This window comes from Symphodus melops (assembly GCF_947650265.1).
Source record: "Symphodus melops genome assembly, chromosome: 1".
Taxonomy (NCBI): Eukaryota; Metazoa; Chordata; class Actinopteri; order Labriformes; family Labridae; genus Symphodus; species Symphodus melops.
In genome coordinates this window covers 50,600,049-50,626,064 of record NC_136691.1, presented here as the reverse complement: position 1 = coordinate 50,626,064, position 26,016 = coordinate 50,600,049, and the positions used below count along the sequence as shown (strand labels likewise).

General features: G+C 39.5%; 2 protein-coding genes across 2 annotated transcripts in view; both read right to left on the bottom strand.

Annotated features, from left to right (window-relative positions):
• Nucleotides 1–1,398: 1,398 nt before the first annotated feature.
• Nucleotides 1,399–20,254, bottom strand: plcxd3 (phosphatidylinositol-specific phospholipase C, X domain containing 3). The gene is made up of 6 exons (XM_079344083.1): nt 19,977–20,254; nt 7,949–8,205; nt 7,531–7,704; nt 5,213–5,388; nt 4,484–4,585; nt 1,399–3,546 (listed from the first exon to the last, which is right to left on the bottom strand). The coding sequence occupies exons 1-6, from the start codon at nt 20,077–20,079 to the stop codon at nt 3,390–3,392; spliced, it is 969 nt and encodes a 322-aa protein (XP_079200209.1). The 5' UTR covers nt 20,080–20,254; the 3' UTR covers nt 1,399–3,389.
• Nucleotides 20,255–21,997: 1,743 nt separating this feature from the next.
• Nucleotides 21,998–26,016, bottom strand: part of oxct1a (3-oxoacid CoA transferase 1a) — a 47,184-nt gene continuing 43,165 nt past the window's right edge. The window contains exons 16-17 of the mRNA XM_079340814.1: nt 22,955–23,056; nt 21,998–22,835 (exon numbers count right to left, since the gene is read on the bottom strand). Coding sequence (XP_079196940.1) covers nt 22,800–22,835; nt 22,955–23,056 — 138 coding nt within the window. The 3' untranslated portion in view covers nt 21,998–22,799. The remainder of the gene's footprint in view (nt 22,836–22,954; nt 23,057–26,016) is intronic.

Here is a 26,016-nt window from a genome sequence, read left to right as displayed (position 1 = left end):
TGTCTGAATTCCATCATCCATCTCTTCCTCCTACACCTCTTCCTCCTCTTCCTCCTCCTCCTCCTTCTTCACTGTGTGTCCGCCTGCGTGATCGTGACAGAGAGAGATAGACGGACTAACACATACACTCACACATGAATAACAACACAATAATAACACTGTGCATTTCCATTTTCTCACTTCTCCAGTAAATGACTGTTTCAAGTGAATCCAAGGACATAAATTATTGCTTTCTTTTTTTGCTTTCCCCTCAGCTGCATTACTGTGATGTTCAAACAAAGCAGTCAAAGCACCCCAATGTCTATCCAATCAGATGGCCTCTGGTTACCAACACAACACAGCTGTTCCTTTAAGCAGCCGCAAGGGAAGTATCTATTCATGTTTATGACATGATATTTCCTGTGACAGTGAATGTGTGGAGTCAAATAGCCCTGCTTTATGAGAGTTGATCTCAATGTTCTTTGTTTTTCAAGTACTCGTTTTAATCAAACAACTCCTGAATGTACACATGGCATAAGTCACGAGACAAAAGAACAGATTAAATCAATGAATAACACATTTTTACTGCATTAAGATTGACACAAAACACACACACACACACACACACACACACACACACACAGACAAAGAGACACTCAGCCAGCAACACCTGGCTGCAGGATGCTGAGTTACTAAACACGGACTCAGAAAGTCACCCTGAGTGCGGCTGCCCACTCTCCTCCATCCTCATTACCCTGGAAACTGGATGCTTTTACGATCCTTAGTGCTGAACTTTAGTGCTGTAAAAGTGTCGGAATTTAGAGTGTTGCCTTTTGAAGAGTGGATCAAATAATGCTAATAGTTGATGTTGTAAGGATTGTTTTAGGGGTGGATGTGGCTCAGAGTCTGTAGTCTCTCAATCGGAAGGTTGGGGGTTTGATCCCCAGTTTGATCCCCACCAACAAGATAAAATAAACGTGCTCCAAATTGCTCCGTTGGTAGCATGTGAATGTGCATGAATAGGTTAAGTCACTTCAGACAGAAACTTTAAATTAGCAACTTCTGCCATCAATGTGTGAAGGTGGGTGGGTGTGAGTAGTCAGAAGACTAGAAAAGAACTATACAAGCTTAAGACCATTTACCAAATCAAGCACCCTATCAACCAATTATCAAGACAAAGTGCTGCTGAAATAACACATAATGAAGTCACATTTGAGGCATAAAAGCTTTATTTGATTGGCAGTTTTCCACTTAGAACAGACTCACTCTTATTTGAACAGAAGTTTTTGAGTTTTACAACAGCAAGTGTCTCTTTTTTTACATCTGAACATAAAAGCAATGACAACAATTTGGACCAGGGAAGACACAAAAGTCTTTACAACACAATTTGCAATTCTTGTCTGGTCTTTTATTTGTGTGGGTTCTGTATGGGGTAATAGCAGTGCAACATTTAAAGTAAAGTAGATTCAAGACGGGTCTTAAAGGGTCAAAACATTTGAAAGCTGAGATTATCCCATGCTTTTTAGAACAATGCAAATCAAATGAAAGACACGACTGTAACAACTGCACAAATTAAAGTTACCTAGTTGGGTTTCATAAAGATTTGAGCAGTTTTGCCCCACAGCACAAAAAATAAAACAAAGAAGCAATCTGTAAGCTGTAGGTCAAGAAAAAAAGGTAATCAATGACTGCAATCATTTACAATTCATCAGCATTATTCTATTTGCAATTACAGTATGTACAAACCTTCATCAATATAAAACACTTTACATTAAATCACACTGAAGTGAATGAAGTACAGTTTGAACTTGAAAACATGAACTCATTATTACATTAAAAGCATACAGTACAAAAAATATCTTTCCAGCTGATGCTCAGTCACCAGATCAGGACTTTAAAAAATGTCACATTTACTCACAAGACACGTACATTCACGAATGAAAAGAGTAACGTTTTCTAAATTGGTTTTACGTGACCAAACAAGACAGCGATGTCCTTACAGATTACGTTCTCTGCAGAGAGCACCACACTGATCTATGAAGGTATGTAGATATTCGAGCAGTGTGAGGTTTTATTTAACGCACAGTTTAAAAACCTTACAATTAAATTATTTGTTTGTATCCATCTCAAATGGCACACTGTAGGGTAAAAGAAGATGCATTGGAGACATCCAACATGAAAGTGCACTACTGTAAATTTATCGCACTAGCAGGATTCTGGAAACTTATGAAACATTTAGAAACATCAAATAAAGTGGACACCAATGAGCGATGACTGGAGCTTGTATTATTTCCCATGTGTCAAAGCACAGCAGTTACAGCAACACATCCTGACTCAGAACGATGATGTCTTTTCTGACTTGAAAGAAAACCGATTTTTAAACGACTGTAAAGCAACTTTATCACCTTTTATTATGAAAGACACAACACTGTGATACATCTGAAGATGACTCATATGTATATATACTACAGTGCAGTGGTAACTATAGACGCACACATAAGAGCCAGTATTCGACGGAGGAGACACAGATAGCGGATAGACTCCAGCACCCAGCTGTACTGTATTTTTATACCCAGCTATCACGACTCTGCACCCACCACACTCTCGGATACATTTGTCACGCTTCATTTCAAGCTATTACAAATGACTTGTAGCATTGATGCAATTTCCATCTGTCCGAATCAAATCAATGTAAAAATATTTTTTATTTATCTGCACAAAAAGATAAAGTGCACATGGCATGATTTGTTTATTTTTTTTCTTGGCAGGTCAGGCTGTACTCAACTTGCCTTTTTCCAGTGAGTGAATCAGAAGTTTAATAATATACAAAGGTGTCTGATGTCTTGGTTGAAGCCTGACTTTAGAGACAATTACTGACTGTTACTTAAGAGAGTACTGCCGATGAAACATAAAATTATTATTTTCAGGTCTAAATTTATAATTAAGACAATGACTTTAAAAAAATCACTCAATCAGCTTGTTTTTTTGTTTTCTTCCAGAAAGAAACAAACGTCAATTCTGACCAGGGATGTATATTGCTAGAACAAATAAACTTCTCTTGGATTTTCCAAATAAGACAAACAAACGGTAGCTACCTGCACAGGCCTACAGTTTGATTGGTTGAAGTCACACAGATTTAATTTTGAAAAAATCTCCCCAAAATAGGAAACAAAGAGAACCTCATAACTCGTTGTGCTCCAACCAAACATCTGGAATGTTTCTCCAAATCCAAACTTCTCTTAACTCAGCCACCTTTCCCAATTTGATCGCTCAATTCACTATAGCCCTAAAGAAAATGAAAGGAGCAGTGCGGCTCCCTTCATGAAATAAATGCCAAAGAGAAAAGAGTGAGAGCGCACACCAAACCTCCTGGTGGTGTCCATGCTCCCTGACATCCCCCTTTTGGTCCCTCAGGGGGCATCATCGTCTTCGTCGTCCAGGTGATAGTTGAGAGTGATGACCGCACTGATGAATTCTCCGAGCTCCACAAAGTCAGCTGTGATAATGTTGATGCCACTCTCCCCGGGTCTCTGTGACCTGATCCACTGCATCATACCCGGCAGTGCCCTGAGAATGGAGGATGCAAGAAAACACACGTCAGACACACACACACACACACACACACACGTGTGGAAGTAAGAGTGAAAAAGCAGGAAGTGGAAATAAAGTCATGAGAGATATAGACGGGGTTGGAAAAAGCTGATGACTTATGGTTGGTTGGTTGAACACAGAAAGGGTGCACGCTGTGATAAAAGATCTCTTTCGCACAGCATGGGAGATCTGCAAGCCAGACGCCAGCTGTGTGGATGACATTGAACAGATGCTGGTCATGTTCAAGTGATCTGTGCAACAGGGCAGGGTGTTACTGCTGCAAAGCCTCGCCCAGCTTCTTACTGTATGTGACAAAATGTCTTTTCCCCATGCTTTGCTTTCCTGCGCTGTTGACTTCCACACATGCAGTTTGGCAAAACGAATGGATGGAATAAGAAAGACTGCATATATCAAAGTAACCAAGCACCCGGTGAGAACGGCTGATAGAGGAGCCATCAAATGAATTATTCATGGCAGGAAAATTGATTGTTTTGTTGCTGATTGTTTTGCCGAACGAGTGACATTAAGAAAGGCTGAAAAACAAAACTGAGGTTAAATCAGGGGGGGAAAAAAATCTTAATAATATAAAAACAATAATAATAATAATACAGAGAGTCAACTAGTTGATATTACGCCTGGGGATATCTATAGAAATGAACATGAATCTGGATTCAATCACAAAATGCAAATGTGACTTGCTTATGATGTACCCGCCAGTAAATGTGTGCCATCAAGTGTTTTGGGTGATTCCTGTCATTTCTGTCACCTGAGATGTTGCTGTAATTTTGCCTGTGTATATATTCATTACTCCTGTTTGTCACAAGTTGTGCTCACCCTGAATCCTTGTCAATCCAAGTGTTATACTCCACATGAATATAAACTTTTGTACTGATTTCTTTGTTGGTGCACACACCTTTCTGTGATGGTCTCTCTCAGTCCGCTGGCCACGCCCTTCATCACAGTGCTGGCCTTTGGTGTCAGAACCACCTGGGACACAAAGAAGGTCCCCTTCCTCCTGCAGAGGACACATCAAGCATTGAGACTCTTTATCTTTCAAGTATTTTATATTCCATTTGTCTTCATTTGGTGCTTAAGAGCTTTATTATTTATGTAAAAAACCTCATGGTACCTGCAGCAGAGTATATTTATAAACCCCGCTTGACTTCAGAAGGAATTATTTTATCAGCCCACACAGAAAAAAAAGTAATGTTAAAAAAATAATTATGCACATAATTTGGTTTTCTTTTGTTTTAAAAATCAGTTCAATATTTAAATGTGTGAAATTGTAGATGGTAAAACATTTGATTGTTTTTATTAATGATGTATCTTCACAATCAAATCCACTAAGATTTAAAAACTGTTGCATTGACCGCCTCTAAACATCTTTAGGTCATAGCTTTTTGAACTCAGTGAAGAACAAGAAATCTTACATTCTGAACTCAAAATGAAAGTATCATGACCATAAATCAAACAATTCTACAATGGTCAATCATGATTTGACGAAGGGTTTCTAATGCTTTAAGGTTAAACATGGGTAATGACCCTGCAACAAAAAAACATAGAGAAGTATTTCAATTTTTTTTGTCCCATTTCAGTTCCCGCATGATGAAACAGAGTGGCCACAGTGTAAAAGATGTCAGACCTGCGATCAGTGACTGACGCCTGGAGAAACTGCACCAGCTTCTCTGGGTCAGTGGTGTTGGCCCAGGGAGATGGCATCATCTGGCCCGGCCACAGGAAGGGCACGTCCAGGGCCATGGGGTGATGGTAGAAGACGAGCACCTGGAACTCCTTCTCCCACAGATACTGGAGACTCACCTGGAGGGGGAGGGGGGAATATGAGCAACGAAGCAGGAGGACAAGAGAACATTTAGCTGGAAAGTACCTGGACATCTACTCAATAAGCTTTTTGTTAATTGGAATGATGGAGGAAAGAAAGTAGGAGGAATAATTGTCTAATGAATTGCATCCCCTGTTTATAAAGCCGCTTTGTCTATTTATTTAATTACATGTATGGAAATGTATGTCTTTTCAAGTAAACAAAAGCAACACAAACTTAAATATGTATGATTAGTGAAATGAATCAATATTTTAACAAAAATAAATGTATTTAGGACAAGCGTCAATACGAGATAGACCTTCAATTATTTCCAAACCAAAACAGAAAAGCAACTCAAGTTAAGAATCACTCATTTGTCTTTGCGTTTTATAATATTTTGCCAAACCAATGCAAGACTTGTGCACATACCAACATCATTGGTCTGTCTTGGACAGATGTGTCTTGCTGCCTTTTCGCCATATATTTCATCAGCTAACTAATCAGCATTAAATGCATAGGGGCCTCTAACTGAGACCTTTATCTGTCAAAATATGTGGTTACACCAGGATACATGCTGTTCTGAAGGAAGTCTCTTTGTTTACTTTGATTAGTCTGTAATTCTTCAACAGTGTATGTATATGAGAATCTTGCACTGCTGTCATATTCATATTTTTGGTGTAAACGTGGCTAAATCATCCAAGCTTTGGAAACCAAATTCTTCTGCCCTGGTAGCTGTTTAAAGAATCCATGATAAATGTTAAAAAGCAGTTGAAAAAACAAGACTTTTCATTTTCTCTCTGAGGTGAGGATTAGCTTCCAGTGGGTCAATATTATACCTTACAAAAAGCCAAACTCTGCTGGAGGAGAAAAAGTTGTGCACTAGGTAAATTTGATCTTTGAACAGCTCTGAGGTTGAAGTGGCGACAAGGGAGTAGTAGAGGAGATGTAGTTAAAGCAATGTGGAAAAAGTGAATATAGTACCAGTGGAGAACAGAACACCACTTTGACATTTGTCTTTTCTAAATTTAAAAACCACCCGAGATGCCCTCAATAGATCAATGAGAGCTAGTTCATTATTTTTCCCAGAATCCACCCATCTCTATTGGCCTTTTCCTTTCCTCTACATTTTATTCTCAGTGAGCAGCAGTCGCTCTATAGTCTGGGAGCAGTGACTCTGACGTGGGAGGTGATGAAGGGTTGATGAATTTTTAAGGTGATTGATGTTGCTAATGCCTTCAAGGTTCGTCTAATACACCCTCACCTCAAGGTGGGGGGAGATTGAGAGGGTGGAGATTTTTATACTTCAATAGGATTTTGAAAGTCATACGATGTTGGTGTAACAAAAATAGAATTCCTTGAGTCATTTCTCGATTTTAATTCTCCCAAATTGCAACAAACTCCTGCATACTGTCTAAGTTACAAAAATACATTGCCAACATACTGTATTTCTGCAATTTTGACTGTCCCTCTGCTGTCGCGTCCTCAGCACTATGTCTGTTTGTAAGATACAACTCAATTATTGCATCCAAAAAGGTTTGACAATGTCAGTATTCACCGACCTGTTTGAAGTGACCACCCCTGCACGCTCTGATTCACTCCCAGCAGCCTTTGGTTAAAAATATGACTGAAGATCTATATAGTGTTTAATTCTGCATATTAAAACACTCAGTTTCCAAAAGTTTAAGCAGATAAATATTTTTGACAATTTAGTTGTGATGCACCAAAAGGAGGAACATGGAAGTAACAGTGCTCAAATCATAACGTTGTTTTTTGTTAGACAGCGAGAGGCAAAAATTGCTTTCAGCATGAAAAACAATGATATAAGTGGTAGCACGGGGGAAAATCTGAGCATGGAGGACTTTTGTACTTGACTTTTAAACAAAAGGGCACACAGAATGGATTTAATAACCATCATTCAGAATCTCAAGTGATCAAAACACAGAAAGAGAAAACAATAATTATCAGAATCCTTTTAAATACAGACAAAATGAAATGCTCCTGTGATTTGCCTCTCACAATCAAGAGTCGCAAAGGTGGTAGGGAACATCAGGAATGAGTGTTTGAGGCCAGCCTCTGGCTCACTTAACACCACTTAATCCTTCAGCCTGTTTAGTGTTTAACATATCTGAATCAGACGGTACCTCTTGAGCGAAGACGACCGGGCAGAGTTTCTCTCCAAACACCTCTTTCAACATGGCCACAAGTTTTTCATGGTGCAGGTTCTGCACGCCGTAGAAGTGGTTAAAGTCCAGGAACACGACCTCTCTGGCATGAGCGGACAGGAAACTACTGATCTGCTCCAAACCTTCTCTGACCTTAAAAACACAAATTGAAAAACACATGAATACAAAATACCTGTTTATCACCTCATGATATAAAATATAAAACTGTGATGCACTTTAGATCCATGGAGAATCCTGTATGACTAAGCTCTCACTGCTATTACACATAAACAAGCTGCCACATACACACAAATGCCAAAACATCCCTTAGCAACCAAATGAATGGCAAATTATTCATCACATTAAAAAACACCCAAATTCAGTGCTCCAAGCTGACCGTGGCGCTGAAGAGTCCGTGGGCGAAGAACAGCTCGTTATCGGGGTCTCGGGGCTTGGTGGAGATACGCAGGTCAAAGAAGCGGACCCCGGCCTCAAGCTGGCTGTTGAAGTTCATCGTCTGCGTAGCTAACCACTTCCTCATTAGCTTCTTAGCCACCGTGCCAAAAACAGAAACAAAGTTCTGTACAGTCTCGGGCTGCTCGGGGCCGACAGGAGACGCCTCGTCGATGTAAAAACTGAAGGAATCATGGGAACCTGAAGGACAAAACACAACACAAACATGAGTGTGCATGCAGGTATTGGGCGCTGCCTGTTTTATTTCTGTGGTGGGACACAGTCGGAAGAGTGAGGTCAGTGCTAGAAGCCAGCCTGGTGCCATGGCAACAACACTGATAAAGAAAACAGAAGCATCCAGGGGTTGAAGTTATGAACTCTGGCAACTTGAAAAGAAGTGAGTGTGTGTTTCATCCATCCATCGTGTTTCTCAGGCAGAGCAGAGCTCCCAGAGAGCAGCACTGTTGTGCTTAATATTTCACATTCTACTTTCATAGCTTTCAGTGTATATGTTTTTTTAAATCCTGAATCCTGTGATACATTGACAGATGGTGATCTCTGTTTTGTACACCTCAAGCTACTGTTAGCAACTAAAGGCTCTACTACAAGAGGGAAAATGCAAATATGCACATATAATAAGGGCTATGGGTAGTTTTTTCACTGAGTGTAAATGTGTACATTTGATTTGTACGAAAGTTCAGTATAAGTGGGTTCTAACGGTATTAATTCTTGACCTTGGAAATAGATACTTGACAATATCACAAGGTCGTGAGGTTAAAGATATCTTTAACAACAGAGACCTGTCAAACTTAGCTGCCATAAGAATTCACATACAAATGAAACACAAACCAAACAAAACAAAAACAATTTAAACAACACAACAGGAAACTTATGCAATTTAAAGCAGATATTTAATATACAGCGGCCGTTCAAGAAAAACAACCACACACTTCTGTCAACACATCTTTATGAGAGTCGTGAATTTGTTAAGTGATATCGGAGATTCCAATCAAAGCTCTTGACTGACAGAAAAAAAAAACAGAATGATGAAAAGAGCCCTTACATCAAATGTCACATTTTCTGAAAAAGGTTCCCGATAAAAAAAGCTTTCTTTTCTTCCTCTTGCTATTTCACATCACAAATGTATGGGGAGTTCCTTTTAGATAAGATCTTTTTTTTTGTTTTATACAACTCATATGAAGCTATCTATAATGTTGGTCCTGGTTTAGGAATAAAGCCAGAGACACGTTGACTTCAATTTGATCATTAATATGTAATATGGTCTGTTGACATCTTGCAGAGCCTTTGGTTGAAAAGTAAATTCAAATAAAAAACTATAGCTTTGACTAAACACACTTTATATCTCAAGTAAATGTCCGGTATAGGACAAATGGTTTACAGGCAGACTTTGATAGACCTCTAACAGAGGGAAACTAAGGTTTATGCTCGAAGGTGGGAAAACTTCAACTGGACATTAAAGACAAGACACTTCAAACCTCCTTCAAAATATGACTGAAGTTAAAGAAATGTATGCAGGAGGACGTGTAAGCAGATCAGAGATCACACACACGCACACATCTTTAGGGATTGTCTATTAGTATTTATTTTAATGAATTCATTCATCTTGGTAACTTTTGTGAATGTAAAATGTTGAAGTTGCCTACCCATAGGGTAACTCTTCTTTTTGGTCAGTGTAGCTGTAATACACACCTGTCAAACACCTCAAAGCAGCAGATCTAGATTTGGATAGGAGCCATGTGTTTGTTGTGAGCTGAAAAGGTTGTGAGTTTTCTGAGGCTGAAGAAATGTTGATGTGTGACAGTAACCTAGTAGAAGCGTATCTTTGGGAAAGGAATTTGTAGGCTGTGCCTGCAAACGTGAATAAGCAAGACTTTACTCCATTGGTGCCCTGTTGCTGTTTGTTCTGACCTCCGCCAAATAAACCCAGGGATAATCCACAGTCTGGCTCCCGATTTCATCACGGAACAATTACAGGAGAAACACCCCCACCTAACATTGTCCAAATCTAAAATCCTCCGGGAGGTAATGCAATTGGAAAAGGCGTGCCGTTCTGGTGTCGATTTACTACTAGAGTTGTTGTTTTGCATCACTGATGCAATTCTGAAGGGAAGCTTTGAAAGAAAAGTCCACCAACCCTTCACCAAATACAACAGATGTGAATGAAAGAGTAGTGAATGGAAAAACTAACTGCAAAACTTCATGCAAGTATGAAATCTTTGCTCCTCTCTTTGCTCATTTTATCCATCTATCCATCCATCCATCTATTTATCCTGTTGTTTGAGCATCATAAACACATTTCATACCCTCAGGGGAGCACAGATTAAAGTGTGTGTGTGTGTGTGTGTGTGTGTGTGCGCGCGCACGCACATGTTAAGCTAATTAGTGTGACAGTAATTCAGGTATCCTCCTCCCGTTGTCACAAAAATCAATTTCTCCTCCTTTCTTCTTCTCTCCCTCTTGTCATCAAGTTCTTCCCTCACTCTTGTGCAAAAAAATCTCCCTTCTCTACACACACGCATGCACACGCACGCACGCACGCACACGCACACACACACACACACACACACACACACAAACACACACACACACACACACACACACACACACACACACACACACAGACACAGAGGGGCCTCGATTGACCTTCAGCTAATACTCCAGTGCCAGGTCTCTGCAGTGGGCCCAAAGAATGACCATAAGCAGGGCAGACAGCTGAGCCCCTGGGCAAGCAGCATCACTACAGGCTGAGCTGTACCACCGGGGTCAGTGCGTAGCAGTTTGACCTTAACCAGTCGCAACAGCTGCCCCTGCTGCTGCTGCCGAAAACGACTCTTCTTTGTGTCTTCGACTGCAAAACACGGCATGATTTTCATGCAGTAATTCTATTGAATTTGTTTTGTGCATACATTGAACTATAATTTCTGCTCTACGAGAGACATGCACCTGTGTTAGCTTTGCATCTGTTGATTTAAATGCTGTCATTATATGTAAGGGAAAGAAGTGCATGCTCTTACATCTAAATCAACCCTGAAGTTTCATGCTATAGTATAACTTCAGAGAAGGAGTGAATGTTAAACAACATAGGAATCTATTAAAGCTTGCATGTGCATTACTAACAAGCACTACCTCTAATAGAAAAAAGCCTATGCATGATGGCAACTGCAGAAAGAAACTACTCACAGCATAACTGAGTCTTTCTCTCATGTGTGTAAAACATCAATAAGTTCCTGCAGTGAGAGTTTCCAGAAAAAAATAGCTTTAAAAATGATTGATTATGGTTTACATTGGAAGAAAATTAGCTCCAACCGTGCAGAAGATGAATTTTCTCGCCCATGCAAATTTCAGCAAATGATTGTGTCTTAGATCTGAGTCATCTCCCTTTCATTCTCGTCAACCACAACAATAACTCAAAACGTTTGAAAGCTCTTTAGCAGTTTGATTCCCAGAAATAATACTTAAAAGTATGATCTAATGGTGCTTTCAAACTTGCACAAAACACCTGAAAACTTCCAGAAATGTTTGTAGGAAGCTGCATGTGTGACTGCAAACAGTCAAATATTCCACTCAGACTTTACCTGGATTTAATAGTATTTTTACTTCTTTACATGTCTTGCTTCCTAAGACCTTCAAATGCTCCTGATCGCTCCTGCTATCAGGTGCATGTTTGAATTTTTAACTCAGAAAGATTTCAGGAGTAGTCTGCCTGAATTTTTCAAAAAAATATTCAGGTGTGCATATGTGAAATGTGTCCTGTGTCCACGAAGGCTGTTTTTTTTTCCCTTACTGGAAGCTTTCAACAAAAAAACAATTCAGTTCAATGTTTTCAACTTCCTGAACGCAGAAATGGCCTCACCCTGGGTTAAACAAGGTTCTCTTTAGGAACAACAATGTACACATCAATGTCACGTTTTCCTCAACGACCAATCAAAACAGAAAATATGTAAGACTTCAGACATCAGCTTTTTGCTTCCTATACATTGTTGTTTTTAAGTTTTCTAGGAAATATTCCTTCAGTAAAGGAACATATTAAGGTATGGAGCAATTAAAACCAAACTACCTAACACTACAGATGAAAGCAGAAGTTCAATTATATGATCTAGCAACAATTAGCGAGTCAGCACTCTGTAAATGAGGTTTTGGGGGCGCAAATGGTGCAAAAAGCACAGTCAATGATACAGGCCCTAAGACTAGCTGTGGTATGCTATCATGCATGGGTGGATAATTACACAGCGATCACGCAAGCCTTTGACTTATGCTATCTCAAGTAAACCTACATCAATCCTTTCATTGTGGACAAAACAACATCAAACTAAACTTTCTCTCTCAATCCAAAGTGCATCATTTGATTTTTAAGGCTGATGTGGTATTTCTTCTTCAGTTTCATCTGATCATACTGATTAAAAGGGCCATCGCCTGTTGTTTGTCATGTGTCCAAACTGTATGACCTCATACTGTTTGATTGGTTTTGCTATGACAGAAAGTCAGACACACAAAGACCAATCTTAAGTGCAGGATGTGAACTTTTTCCTGCAACATAGTCACATGTTAGACAAGGACACAAAGCAGCTCACGTCCTCCTGGGGAAAGGAAGATGTAAAAAAAAAAAAAAGAGAGAGAGAGAGAGAGAGAGAGAGAGAGAGAGAGAGAGAGAGAGAGAGAGAGAGAGAGAGAGAGAGATACATGCTGAAACAATGATAAGAGAGATTCACTTAACGGTCATACTGATAAGGGGGATGAGCATTATAGAGGTTTTATTTGCTACTTTGGATAATTGACCTCTGTTAACTGAGTCATTTCTGCTGAATGAGAGAAGACCATTCCAGAGAAAAACAACTGATGGGTCACGCCTTTTTGTTCATAAAAAATCCTTAATGCTCACCGGGGACGCTTTCAAAAAGCACCTGAGGATGCTAAGGAGAGGAGAGACAGTGTGAAGGTTTGAACAGACAGATATGAGCTTCACACTCCCCAGCCTCTTCACTCCCCACTCTCCCAGCATGGATCTTCTTATGTATGCTTTTATAGTCATTTTTGAAGAGTTGCTCCATAACTCCACTCATACAGCGCTCTATTCTTCAGTCTTTCTTTGTCTTCCACCTCACTGCACATTTTCATCATTTTCAAGTGGCATTGTGCACAAACCACTTATATCTCAGCTTGGGCTAATTGTTTTCTTGTTTTTTTAACTGTCATCAGTGCACTGGTAGGCCTGTGAAATTTGCTAGTAAGAGCCAACACAGCACGGTGGAAGTAAACAATAAAGGCTAATCAATTTGGATGCATTTCACACTTTTTATGCTGCCAACTTCTACAACTTCATGCAATTTCTGCGAAGCGAATGATTCAAAAGGTAAATGAGAAGTTCAGACACCACCCCAGACGAACAGAGAAGAAATGAACGACGAATGCTCAAAAAGTTGGATCAGTGCACCATCAGGCACCACATCCATGATCAAATTGTGCTTCCCTTTATTGTACAGAGCAAATGGTGCTACTAATATTGACATTTAAAATGATTCGTCTATCGAGATATCCTTCTTCTAAGATCTTGAACAAAGGTTTTGTAATAGTGTGTCAAATCATGCTCACAGAGGTTCTTACAATGCCTATGGACTAAGTAGTGATGTTATATAAAGTCATTGTGTCTTGGGAGGGTTGGTTGATTGGGGATACAAGCAGATAGCGATTTGTGCAACAGTTGCCATTTTTGACAAAGAAGCGCAATTTGACAGAACACCGGCAGTGAGGTAAAAGCCTTGTGAGAAATGTATCCATACTGAGCCACGTCTTTAAGTTGATCTCACTAATGTTTTCACAAAAGACTTAATAATGATAATATCATATAACACACTTTGCTTTAAGTTATATCTGCTAGAAGAAAAATGTAAATTGGCGTAATTTTTTTAAAAACGTAAACGTACCAGGAAGAAACAGCTACAAGTCAAACACTACTCTGATCAAGCTAAAATGAACTATAAATGGATTATAACATATTTTTCCCATTGTGTCTAAGAAGGATTCTGTTTCTAACACAACTAAAGTATTTCCTCCTCCTTTGTTTGATTTCACTTTCATACCCTCTGATTTTCTAATATCTATTTGACGGCTGAGCTCCTGCCCTTAAAACATCCTGCTCGACTGCCAGAGTTTAATCCTTGCATCTGATACCATTCATCCTTCTTCTGCAGGGAGTTAAGTGGCAGCACATGAACTAGTCAAGTGACTGATTGAAAGATTTACAGCCAGAAGTCCGTGGCCGGCCTTGTCGTCCACCCCGGCGGAGCTGACACAAATGGAGACGCCTCTTTTGCAATGGATTTGATCTTATCGCACTGCAAGGTCGTCTAAACTTAATACGATTGTCGTCTCCTTTTCCTGCAGTATTGTATTCATTGTATTGTATACCTCTAGTAAATCCTTAAGTAGTCACAGCCAGCTATTGGAGACTTTAAGTATGCCTCCCATGAGTCATGAATATCTCACACTTTGGTTTCCAAAAGGCAATCTCGTATTTCTGGGGTCTTTTATCCCTCTGAGAAATTCTACTGCTGAGATGAAATCAAACAAATTGTAATTTTCTTATCTAGTCTGTCACAGAAGCCTAATCATGGTAGATTGCAGCCAGAGCAGCTGGACTCATGGGTTCACAAGATCACAACTGAATGACAATATCATACAAACAACAGGTAACATTGTCTCTAAAGTAATGGGATAAATGATTCTGTATATTCCGTTTTATTTTGAAATTGACTCGATGCTCTGTGCATTCCCTTGTCTGACTTCCTGTCACGGACAAGCCATTGAAAATTTGTTTGGTGTGTGTTTGGAGCGAAGTAACACTGCAGGCACATGCATTGACTAGGACTAGAAAGGGTGCAATAATTGGTGCAGATGGAATGTAGCACGCATAGATCGTGTGGAAACTACCAGTCAGAACTCAACTTCTTAAAATTCCTATTGGTCCATGCTTAAACCAATTGTTTAATTGTTTTTTTTAAAACACTGAAACACAGAACACTAAATATTAAATTGTATTAAAAAAAAAAGGATTTAATTTTTTTGTTTATTTCAAGGCTCCGTGTCTGTGACTCTTTGAAGTTTGTCCTTTCCTGCTGTCCAAAAGAATGGTTGCTTTAGAATTTCAGAAAATCAAAATTTCAGATTATTAACGAAACTGTATTTGTAGTTCAGCGTCTTTTTGGCCTGATAAAAACATAAATACATTCAGGTTGAAGCCACATGCTCTTGTCAGCGACGTCTCCAAATCATCATACCAAAAATATTCCAAATCCAATTTATTTTTATAAGCACTGAAATTCTGACAGCCATTCCTCATTCCTGTAAAGTCTGATTTTATTGTGACAGAATCACAGTACCTCTGGCAACCTCGCTTTGCTGACTACCTCAGTCAGAGGAACCTGCAGCTAGGCAGTCTGCAGCACTCACCTAGGTGATCTAATAATAGCCACAGGAAGAAAAAAAAAACAGCCCACCATGTCTCCTACTGGTTTTAGGAAAGGAAACAGATAACCCTTTCCTCTAATTCACCTCCTTGTATGACCTCCAACTTTAATCCGCTATCACAACCTCACCCATTCCACTGTTCACTGTAGAGTAGAACAGGAACAAGACATCCGACTGAACTTGATTGGTTGGCACGGCGCGAAGTCAAAGAGGCATGTTAGGCCGACACAGAGAGCTGAGTTATGTCTGAACGTGTTCTTTTTTCACAAACAAGGTACTTCTGACCAGCAGAGGACTGGCAGGATTATGCTTATGAAAATATGTATTATCCTTACATATTAATCACACTGCCTCGGCTGCTGCATAATATTATGATTCACAGGATAATGAGTAACTCTTACTTTGTGTTAACTCCTAAATTAACAATTCACTATGTCGCAAGCTGCCTCATGATTAGAAAACACAATTTTAATGTGACAGTCCTCAATAACCTCTGTGTTTTTGGAATTATTTGTTTTCCGATGGTGTCTTTTCACAGCTCATCTCCTTTTTTGGACAAATTTCATTTAGGTTTCACAACAGCTCTGAGTCAGTTCTCCACTGGGTGACAAATAATTTATTGGCATCTTTGGACTCTGAAAATCATACAATTTTAATTCAGTTGGACCTAAGCGGTAGCTCTCGACAATATCGATCTCAAGAATCGTTTGTTTTCTCAACTATGTTTCTTTTTTTTAAATTCAGAATTTGACCCTGCGGCAATTTGTCTCTCTTAACTACAGGAATGATTGGTTAAGGATGGAAATGAAAACTTTTTGTTTACCTCTGCATCCATCTTCTTTCCCACAAGCACTTCATTCTTTAACCTGCTCTGACATTGCCTTGAGGAGCATGTCAGGAAACACAACTTGCTGAATCACTTGAACCAGAGATCATACAAACTTGCATGTTAGCCTTCAATATCTGTGTTTTATCTTATTGAAGTAATGCGTATACAGGCCAGGTACTTATTAAAGCATGTAATGCAAGCAAAAGACCTCGTTGATGGCATCTTTAAAATCACATGTAGGGTAGCTTCCTCATGAGCTTTCCTGCTTGTCTGTATTTTATTTTTTCACTGTCATGTTAATATTGTGAATGCATTTGTTCAGAGAATGTCTGACAGAGTACCTCCTGCCTTGTGCGACACGCATGAAAAGGCAACTCTTAAAAACATTGGTGTAAAAGGCTTTTGGTGTACCACAGGGCTCTATGTTAGAGCCTGTTAATTACTCAGGAAATATGTTTCTCAGGATTTAACTTTAAAAACGCTTTGTTAAATTGCATATTTTGCTAACACTAAAGATATATCCCTGCAACATGTATGCATTTGCCATTTTTTAAAACAATGTCTAGAGGATTTAAGAAGCTAAAAGTCTGTCTGTAGCTCAGACAAATGTATTCCCCCTTTTTGACCTCTCAAAATTGCCATTTCGTCCTAAGAGGTGGATTTTCCTATCTTGTAGATCTGAACATTTTCTCTCATGCAAGCATCTGGAGACATGCCTTTATCTGTTTCCCTATTGATTACTGGAGCTTTTTGTCTGTGGGAGTCAGTCAGTCGACCTCATCTCGCCTGCAGCTTTTGCAGCATGAATGGAAAAACAACACTCATCAAGATCAGAGACCATCCTCTCGTCTGCACTGGCTTCCCTTTATTGGCTTTCAATTACATAAAGAATTGATTTGAAGGCCTTTATTTAAAAAATAAAAGACGACGTAAAAAACACGTTTAACTTCACTTCAAGGCCCCTTAGATATTTTGGATTAATGTTTCAATCCTTTTTCAAATCCATACCTCCAAGGATAACTAAAAATTACCCTCCAAAGATTCAGTAAAAGTTTATCCTTCATTACAAGTCTTTTATTGCTAATCCTTTTGCCTGTGAACATATCTTTAATGTATCTTCATGGTGTTTTTCCACAATTTTTCTTGAACTAAGAGTGTCTCTTAATTTTGAAATTTCTCTGCATGTTATGTATAAAGTTCTCTCTTTATTTGCAGGCTCTGCAATCGAAAACAATTTTAGTTTCCTGTAAATTAAGTTAATTCTACGTTACATACAGCACAGTATATGCAGGTAAATACTTTTGCTTTGATTCACTGGGTGCTCACAGTTTGCAGGCCCACATCTATCAGATGAAATGAGGCAATATGTTCTGGATTATTAACCCCTTTGTGGGGGAAATTTAATCAGTTCTTATTGCCTACCTCGCTTGCACAAACAATAAGAGTAACAAATAAACTAACAAATCGAAATGGACTGCAAAATTTTAATCATTTTGACCAAGGATTTGCACCAGAGGTGATCAGCATTCACATTGTTATGTGTGCTGTGGTTTTCTGAAATTGTTTTCACCTTGAAAATGCCATGCTTGGTAGAGCCAAGTCAGCGGTAACAGCAACAGCACATTAGGTAAGTAGATTCCGAAATGCAGCGACTGTTTTCTGTATAACACAAATGCTTTTTAAAGAATCTATAATATGTTCTGTGGATTGTAATTTTTTTTTCTTCACACTTCTGTGAACATAATTTACAATCATACAAGTTAAGTCTCCTCTGTTACTATAAAACCTGTAACACATAATTGGCAATCATATGCAACATTATGTATTTTAATGAGTACAGCTGTGCAATATTGGCAACTTAGACTCAGTGGGGACTGTTTATGTTTTTGACAACAGCACCATGCCATCACATCCCCCCCCCCGACAATATTAAAGTGCTCCAAATTGTCCAAACACTTTGGCCTGGATCAATGAAGCTGTCGCCTGGTGATACGGCTTTTCTCCCTCCCTGAAAAACAAAAAAGCATTACTGAATCACCACAGCCACAGAGGCTGCATGTTGAGGGTTATGCCCCACAGAGAATCTAACATGAAGTGTGTTATTATCCTTGTTCAACTCCAACTCGGTGGTAGTGCCAAACCCATTGAGGACATGATGCAGTTCCTTGTCTATTCCTGTTAAATTCTGCCCTCAGCAAACGCTTTTAATGAAAAAAAAAAACGTGATAGGTGGACACACTTTGAAAAATAAGTCATACGCGCATTTGCAGAAGAACACATGATCAGTGCTGAAAATGTTTTCTTAAAATCCTGCAGATTATGACATCTATGACAATTATTTATGTTACCAATGGTGTGACACAGCAAAGTGCAGAGAATCAGGGGATACAGAGTCTGTTTCCAAATGGAGGATAAACTCAGTTGAGCTGTGCTTAAGGGAGCAGGACCAATGAGAAGTAATGATGCCTAATTAAATGGAACAGAGCATGTTGCATTGGCATTGAGAACAAGCACATGTATACGTGATCCATGCAGAACATACATGCCGTGCTGTTTGTGTCCGTCATGGTATTTTGATTAGACCTGTAATGAATGGCATGTGTCTTGGCTTCCATACACGCAATGGTCAGTGCTGATAATACGCCGTCTTGGACACTAAACTTAAAGCCATCTGCATTTGAAATGCCATCATAGCACATGCCAACCCTGAACACACCAGGTATCAAATCCTAGGTGGTGAGAGCAAGAGAGAGAGAGAGAGAGAGAGAGAGAGAGAGAGAGAGAGAGAGAGAGAGAAAGGATGAGAGGGGGGAGAGAGAGAGAGAGAGAGAGAGAGAGAGAGAGAGAGAAAAAATTTGGAAAGAAGAAAAAAGAGGGATGAGCGCAAAGGATTAGATACACAGGAATTTAAAAAGAAGAAGAATGACAGCGCTTTGTGTGGAGGTGTGATTATCACCAGGCAGCAGATATGGAATTAACTGGCTGCTAATAAGCAATTCCATCAGTCAGATCTGTGGTGTGCTTTACAACCACACTTTCCAATTTGAATGGAGTTGAGAGAGACATGCGCAATGAATGGCTACAGGTCCAACAGCTCATTTTCTATGAGAAGGAGTCCATTATCAGGTTGAAGGGACTAAATCCCTCTCTGTTTGTCTCTTCCTCTCTGTGGCCACCACCCAAGAACACACTTAACCCAAAGGGCTAACACTACACAGAGCAGCGTGGTACAGCTGTCATTTCTGGATCTTTGATGTAGCTCCATATGACGTTATTCTTTTATTAGGTTTTCTGATCGTGCAGAATATTAGATGAATAAGCCTGAAATCATCTTGGTGGTATTTGTGACCTAAAGTAAACGGACTAAATCTAGAGAAAGATGGAACAGTTTCAAATACATGGCACTTCTTACGTTGCGCAACAGGTCTCACCTTTTGTTGCAATGAGGGGCAACGAAACTAAAGTCGCAGAAATGCACAGGGTGCAAAGTAAAACGTACACATTTGCAAAGCAGTTCAAAAACAAGTGTAAAAACTCAAATCGCTCAAACACAGCAAGCTACTTATCACCTGCAGATGCATGCATTGCGCGTGGGTAAAGACAGACATGGGCACGCTCCTCACCCGATCACCAAGAGATATCGTAATGAAGCACCTACCCGGAATAGCCAAGTTGGTGAGAGGGATGGTGTGCATGCTCGGTGGTAAACTTGCCATCCAGTCGGCAAACCGCATGTCGTTCCTCCCGTGAGACGAAGCCATGCTGCCGCCGCGCACAACGCTCTGTTCTCCCGGACCGGTGCCTGCGCCAACCTGGAGCGTGCGCTCTCTCTCTCTTTCCACACACACAGACACTCACAAGCAATGTGTAACCGCCTCTCTTTACCACACACATATACACTAGTTTGATAACAGCCAGTCCACACCCCCCTGAGCAGCACACGTCGGTGGGTAGCTCAATTATGAAAATGCTGCTCATTCAAGCGATTCTAATGTGGCAACACTTGATGGTAATCTTTCCAGTAATACACAATGTAATGACAACGTGTTTTAGTTTCCCTGCAACCTTCATTGATAGTAAATAAAAATAAAAAATAATAAAAAATAATATATATATATATATATATATATATATATACACACACAGAAAGACTGTATATGTTCCCTGTGCAGTAAAGTAAGAAAAATGCAGGCTGCACGTGTGGTGATTTTAGGAATATACGAGAGAATTAAAAATGGCCTATAAAAAATTAAAATGAACGCACACTTAAACAGCTCTTTCCATACGCCCAGTTGAGGTCGTTTACAGTAGCAAGAGTCGAAAGCCAAAATCGTAGGTCAGGATGGTAGTGATTATTATTATTTTTTTAATCTATGATCATTATCTTATAATTTTCTGTTGAAGTTTGAAGTATTGTGTAAAATGATTGCTTAAATTCTCCTGTGTTTGACCTATAGGTGGACCCCGCCGTGTAGTTAATTTTACTGAAATCAATATGACAGTGACAGTGAATAATTGAGACATTCACTGTGGTAAAAATCAGCATGCTGTCCACCTTGAATACGACAAAGGTTACTGAGGTAGCAGATAGAGATACCAGAAACAGCATTTCATCCACCTATTAATCATTTGCCTGACAAATAGGCCTAACTACATTTTTTGGCATTTGGGATGGAATATCAAACATGCATTGGTGCATGCAGAGGTGATAGTGGGAAATGCAAAAAGAGAGACAGGGAGATAAACAGAGCACCAACAACAATGATGAAGACAGATTTTTAGCTACAATGCCTGTAACAATGGTGTGGGCTGTATGAGTGGACGTAAAGCCAATGTTGGATCATATTAAAGCAGTGTGAACACGATCAATACTGACACATGGCCATCTGGCATTACCAAAAATCATTGACAGATCTTCAAATAGAATGCTTGGTTAGACATTGATCAGATATCACTATAGTTTATCGTCACTTTGTTTCTAATTGGATGTCACACTGAATGCATGAACAATTACCAATAAATGTCATGACTTTAGTAAAGCCTTTCTTTTTTTCTTAACCCTAACAAGTGAGATAAGCTTACTTAAATACTAATCATGTGTTTTGAAGGAATGAAGTAAAACAGTTTTAACTGTAATGACTAAGAAATTAGTTGTTGCATTGTTTGCTTGTATTTTTTTCAATGAAAGAGCCAGCCATTGGTGTTAGACAATTCCTTTTTTTACTTTTCAGTAACATCCCAAGTAACGGTTTAAATAAATGTAGGCTGATAGGGTACAACTCCAATTTGTCGCATCAAGCGGTGTGTTGGACTTCCACCAACAGCCGGTGGGAAGAGCCCCTGTCACTTTCTTCCATTTTCCTGCTTGATGACCCAATCCAGTTGATCTCCTTGAACCTAAAAGCCCACAAGCCGAGCTCTGCTGTGATGCAACAGCCCCCAGGTAATGACAGCCCCCTCTGTACTCAAGTGGAGAAATCACATCAAGAATGTCAATGCAAGAGCACCATCCATATATAAAAAGCTCCAACCTGTGCAGTGTCAGAAGTCATCACTTTCAGAGCACTCATTGACTTATAACCATTATGTGGCTTCATGAGCTGATTTAGAAAAAGATTCTATGCTTTTTATCCAGAATTATCAGATTGAGACAGATAAAAAAAAACACAGTCTCAGTGATTCGGCTCAGCACACAAGGTTGTCTTTTATTTTATGTACAAAGAGAAGGAAGGGGACGGAAAATGTTGGAGCGCAAAATGATGAGGCTTTGCGTTTCCTGGCTCAAATGCATGGTTTGATCCATGACTCATACATCTATGAGGCTGAGAGAAAAGACATCAAACAGAAAGTATGGCAGAGGTGATTATTAAAAAAAAACTTTTTTGACGAAGATGTTATTTCTGCATGTCAACTCATTTTCCAGAAACAAAGAAACAAAAAGGTATCGTACATTCTTCAGCGGTTTTGAACTACAGCACGCTCATTAAAAATATCTCACTTCATTACATTTTAGCTCTTTAATGTGTGGTACACTAACACATCAGTTTACAGTAAATATGATTCACCTTCAAATCCCTTATCTTTATAGTACTAGTAAAGTTACATATTGGACGACACATTGAGAATATGACAAGAGTTTCATGTCATTGATGAAATATTTAGACCTAGCTGTACAGACATCAAAAAAAAGTTGATAACTTAGAGGTGTCAGAGGCAGCAATGTAATGTTCTCTCTTTTGTTTGTCAGACCAGATTACAAAATATAAAAGTCATGCATTTTGTCTATTTGATTACAGTTCAGTGAATATAAGTGAGTTGTTAATCTTTCTAATGTGTGCATGCTGATTTTCAGGAAACTGAACCAAGCACTTGTGTTATGCTAGCTTATTTGACCCGTCTCAGGCTGCTAAGTCCCCGACTGTGTACCACAGAGAAATGAAATGAGAGCCACAGACACTTCTTAGATCCTTTTAAACCTCCTCTAGATCTGCTGCATGGGCCTCATGTTGGGAGACACCTACAGGACGGGGAGACCAAAGGGAAGGAGAAAAAAACAAAACAAAACAACAACTGTTAAGATACTTGAAGTTTCAAAATCAAAAACAGCGCCAGTGGCCAAACTGTTCAGTTGCTTACCTCAAAATCAGTGCCAGTGCATGCCTTGATATCCTCGGGAGTGAGCCCCTCCCACACTTCTATCAGTGTCAGGCCTTTTGTCTTATCCACATCAAACACAGCCTGGTGAACAGAAACAGGGCAGATCGAGAGGGAGGCAGGGAGAGAACAAAAAGGATGAGATGTTAAAGTAGAGACAGATGGAGGAGGGTGATAAGACACACTATCATAATAGTGAGAGTATTTGAATCACAGATTGGTTTGAACCCGATGATGTAAGACTACTGCGGTTATGGACAAGGATGAGGGGGCCTAAATCATCAAAGTAACCTAAAAGAGCAAAACACCCCAAATAAATCACAGCCACAGGCAGAAGGGCAGAGTACCACTTCAGTGTCCTCCACGGGCGTTAAAAAAAACACACTACAATCATTGGTGACACATCGGTTACAGGGCTTCAATTCAAAGAATGACACTTGAATATCAGGGCCACTATACAATAATGGGCAATCATAGTTTAATTGTTGCACCACTTGACTGTAAAAAAAAAAGAAGAAAAAAAAGCAGTTGCCACAGAGGGTGAAGCATCTCTTCAGCCACAACATCCACCACTGAATAACCCTGTGAGTTTCCATGGTCCATGTGTGGGTTTGTGCACAAGTACTATGAGGAGTTGTTCAAAAAAATGCAAACATTTACAAGCTGACATGAACAGATTTAATTCACACAGATGAGTATATATTTGCCACCCCAAAAAACTTTAAAAATTGAGTGCACTCTATCTATTCGGGACTGACCCATGTGGAATTTTCAAGGCTGATACCGATATACCGATCAGTTCCCGATATATCAGCCGATATCTTTTTTATATCTGCGCTTGATCTAGAGATAGATAAAGATATACATATTTATTGTGTTCATCCCTCAAATGCAGTTAACAAACAGTTGTGGAAAAGATATATAATGGTCACTTAACTGGAAAGTAACTACGCATGTGTGCATCACCGCATGAAAAAGAGTGACAATACTAATACAACTATACTCAGATTAAATGCCGTTTGACTGGTAATTAAAATGGAATAATATCAGAACATATCTGAAACTACATTAGCTGATACCGATAGTCACTGGATATGCTAATAATGGCCGATATTATCGACGAGCTGATGAATTGGTCGGGCTCTACTATCTATAAATGAAGAGCCAAAGGCATCGAGACAGAAAGGTGGAAACTCTGTAGTAAATCACTGTGAAGCATAGAAATAAACTTATTTATACTGACGGATGAAGAAACCTTAAGAAGGAGAGAGAAGGAAGAGAAAAGATTTAAAAAAGAAGTAATGTACTGTTTCTACAAGCAGCAAAAAGGAAGAAAACAAAAGACACTATCTGAAACACTAATGAATGTGTGTTTAGTACCTCCAGGCAGCAGAACTTTGTAAGCTGTCTTTTATGGGCCAAAGTAATTAGTTTGCTCATTCTGTGTTTGGGACTTCAGAGTTATAGCGGTTGTCATCTTGTCTCAAACACATTTTAGTTTTGGCTCGTTTTCTTTGGTCTTTAATATGTCCAACACTGCCAACTCTTTGTTCAGAAGGTAAAACGCTTTATTTCACTGTTCTGTTCTCTACTGTTTGTAAACTGCAGCCGGACGAGGTCCAAGAAAGATTTTGCGGAGGGGACAATAAAGTATGGCTTATATTATCTTACTTTAGAGTCATCATTTTTCAGTAACAGCCTTGAAGGCATGTCACCCTATAAGAGAAGTCTTGGAACAATGTAGCTAATTACTTTCACCATCAGAAAACAAATCATAACCTCGCTGAAGATGGCCAAGGACATCAGTAAACGTTTCGAACTGAATCTGTTATCTGCAGTTTACAGACGCCTCGTTCCTCAACATGTGTCTGTCATAACAAATAAGCAAAGTTCACATACAGAACAGCTTATACAATACGCCTTTAAACTGAATCTGGGTCAATATCATTATATCTATTTATGCACACGATGCAGAAAATACTGTGTGCAGACAGGCCAGGCACGCACACACACACACACACACACACAGCTGAGCTGATTCCTGTTGCTTCTCTCAGCAGGCACTGACAGGCTGAGCCACCGTCACATGCAGACGAAGCCCGCCAGGACTCTCGGCTCATTAGGACCACGCACACACAGCGACGGGGCAGGAGGCAGATATCTCACTCCAATATAGCAAGACAGATGGAATGTCACATTGAAATAGCGTCTGCGAACAACACAAAAGCTGAAATGCATCCCTAATCGAGACACATGTCGCTAGTGATTAAGGATAATTTAGGATTTGTCAAAGTGCTCCAGAGGGTGGCGAATGTAGGTGCTACATCACAGTGCAGATCTGTGTTATATGAATTGGTGCTCACAGCTTGGTCAACCCAGCTATAAATGCACAAGACACAAAAGAGTCTCTGTCAGTACATTTATAAAGTAATTATCTACTGACTGACCTAGTTTCTGCAATCACACTTGGATATAGAAAAAAATGTGTTTTGCAAAGCAGCCTTTTGTTGTAAAACTGCTGAGTCACCATTTCTTTTAGGTCTTCAGAGTCACCACCGGCATTAACCAGACTGATGCCAGTTAGTCTCTAAGAAGCTGCTAGTCCGACCCACGTGATGTCTGGCGAGACGTGGGCTGAATGTTGTGTAACAGCAAAAAAGCCGCCATCGATCAGCCCACTCGTTGCTTCAGACAAATTTGAATACAATAGAGAGAAGACATGAAAATACACTTCACCAGCTAGTCCAGCAGCCTGTCAACGCATGTCAGCAATTACAAGGAGTGTTTTTTTTTTTTGTCATTTCAGATAAAAACTCACAGTAGGACCATAAAGGAGTTTCAATTTGGTTGCTGCAATTATAATTTCTGTCAGTGGCGCTGCCTTCATTACGGAAATGCCATGGATAATACTTTTCTAGGCCCATTATGATGATTGAATAATTCACAAGTTATTCTGCTTCATTTGTAAATGAGTGAGTGCACCCCCCCACCACACACACACACTTAAATAATCCTCTGAATTAGTTGAAAGGAGAACATACAGA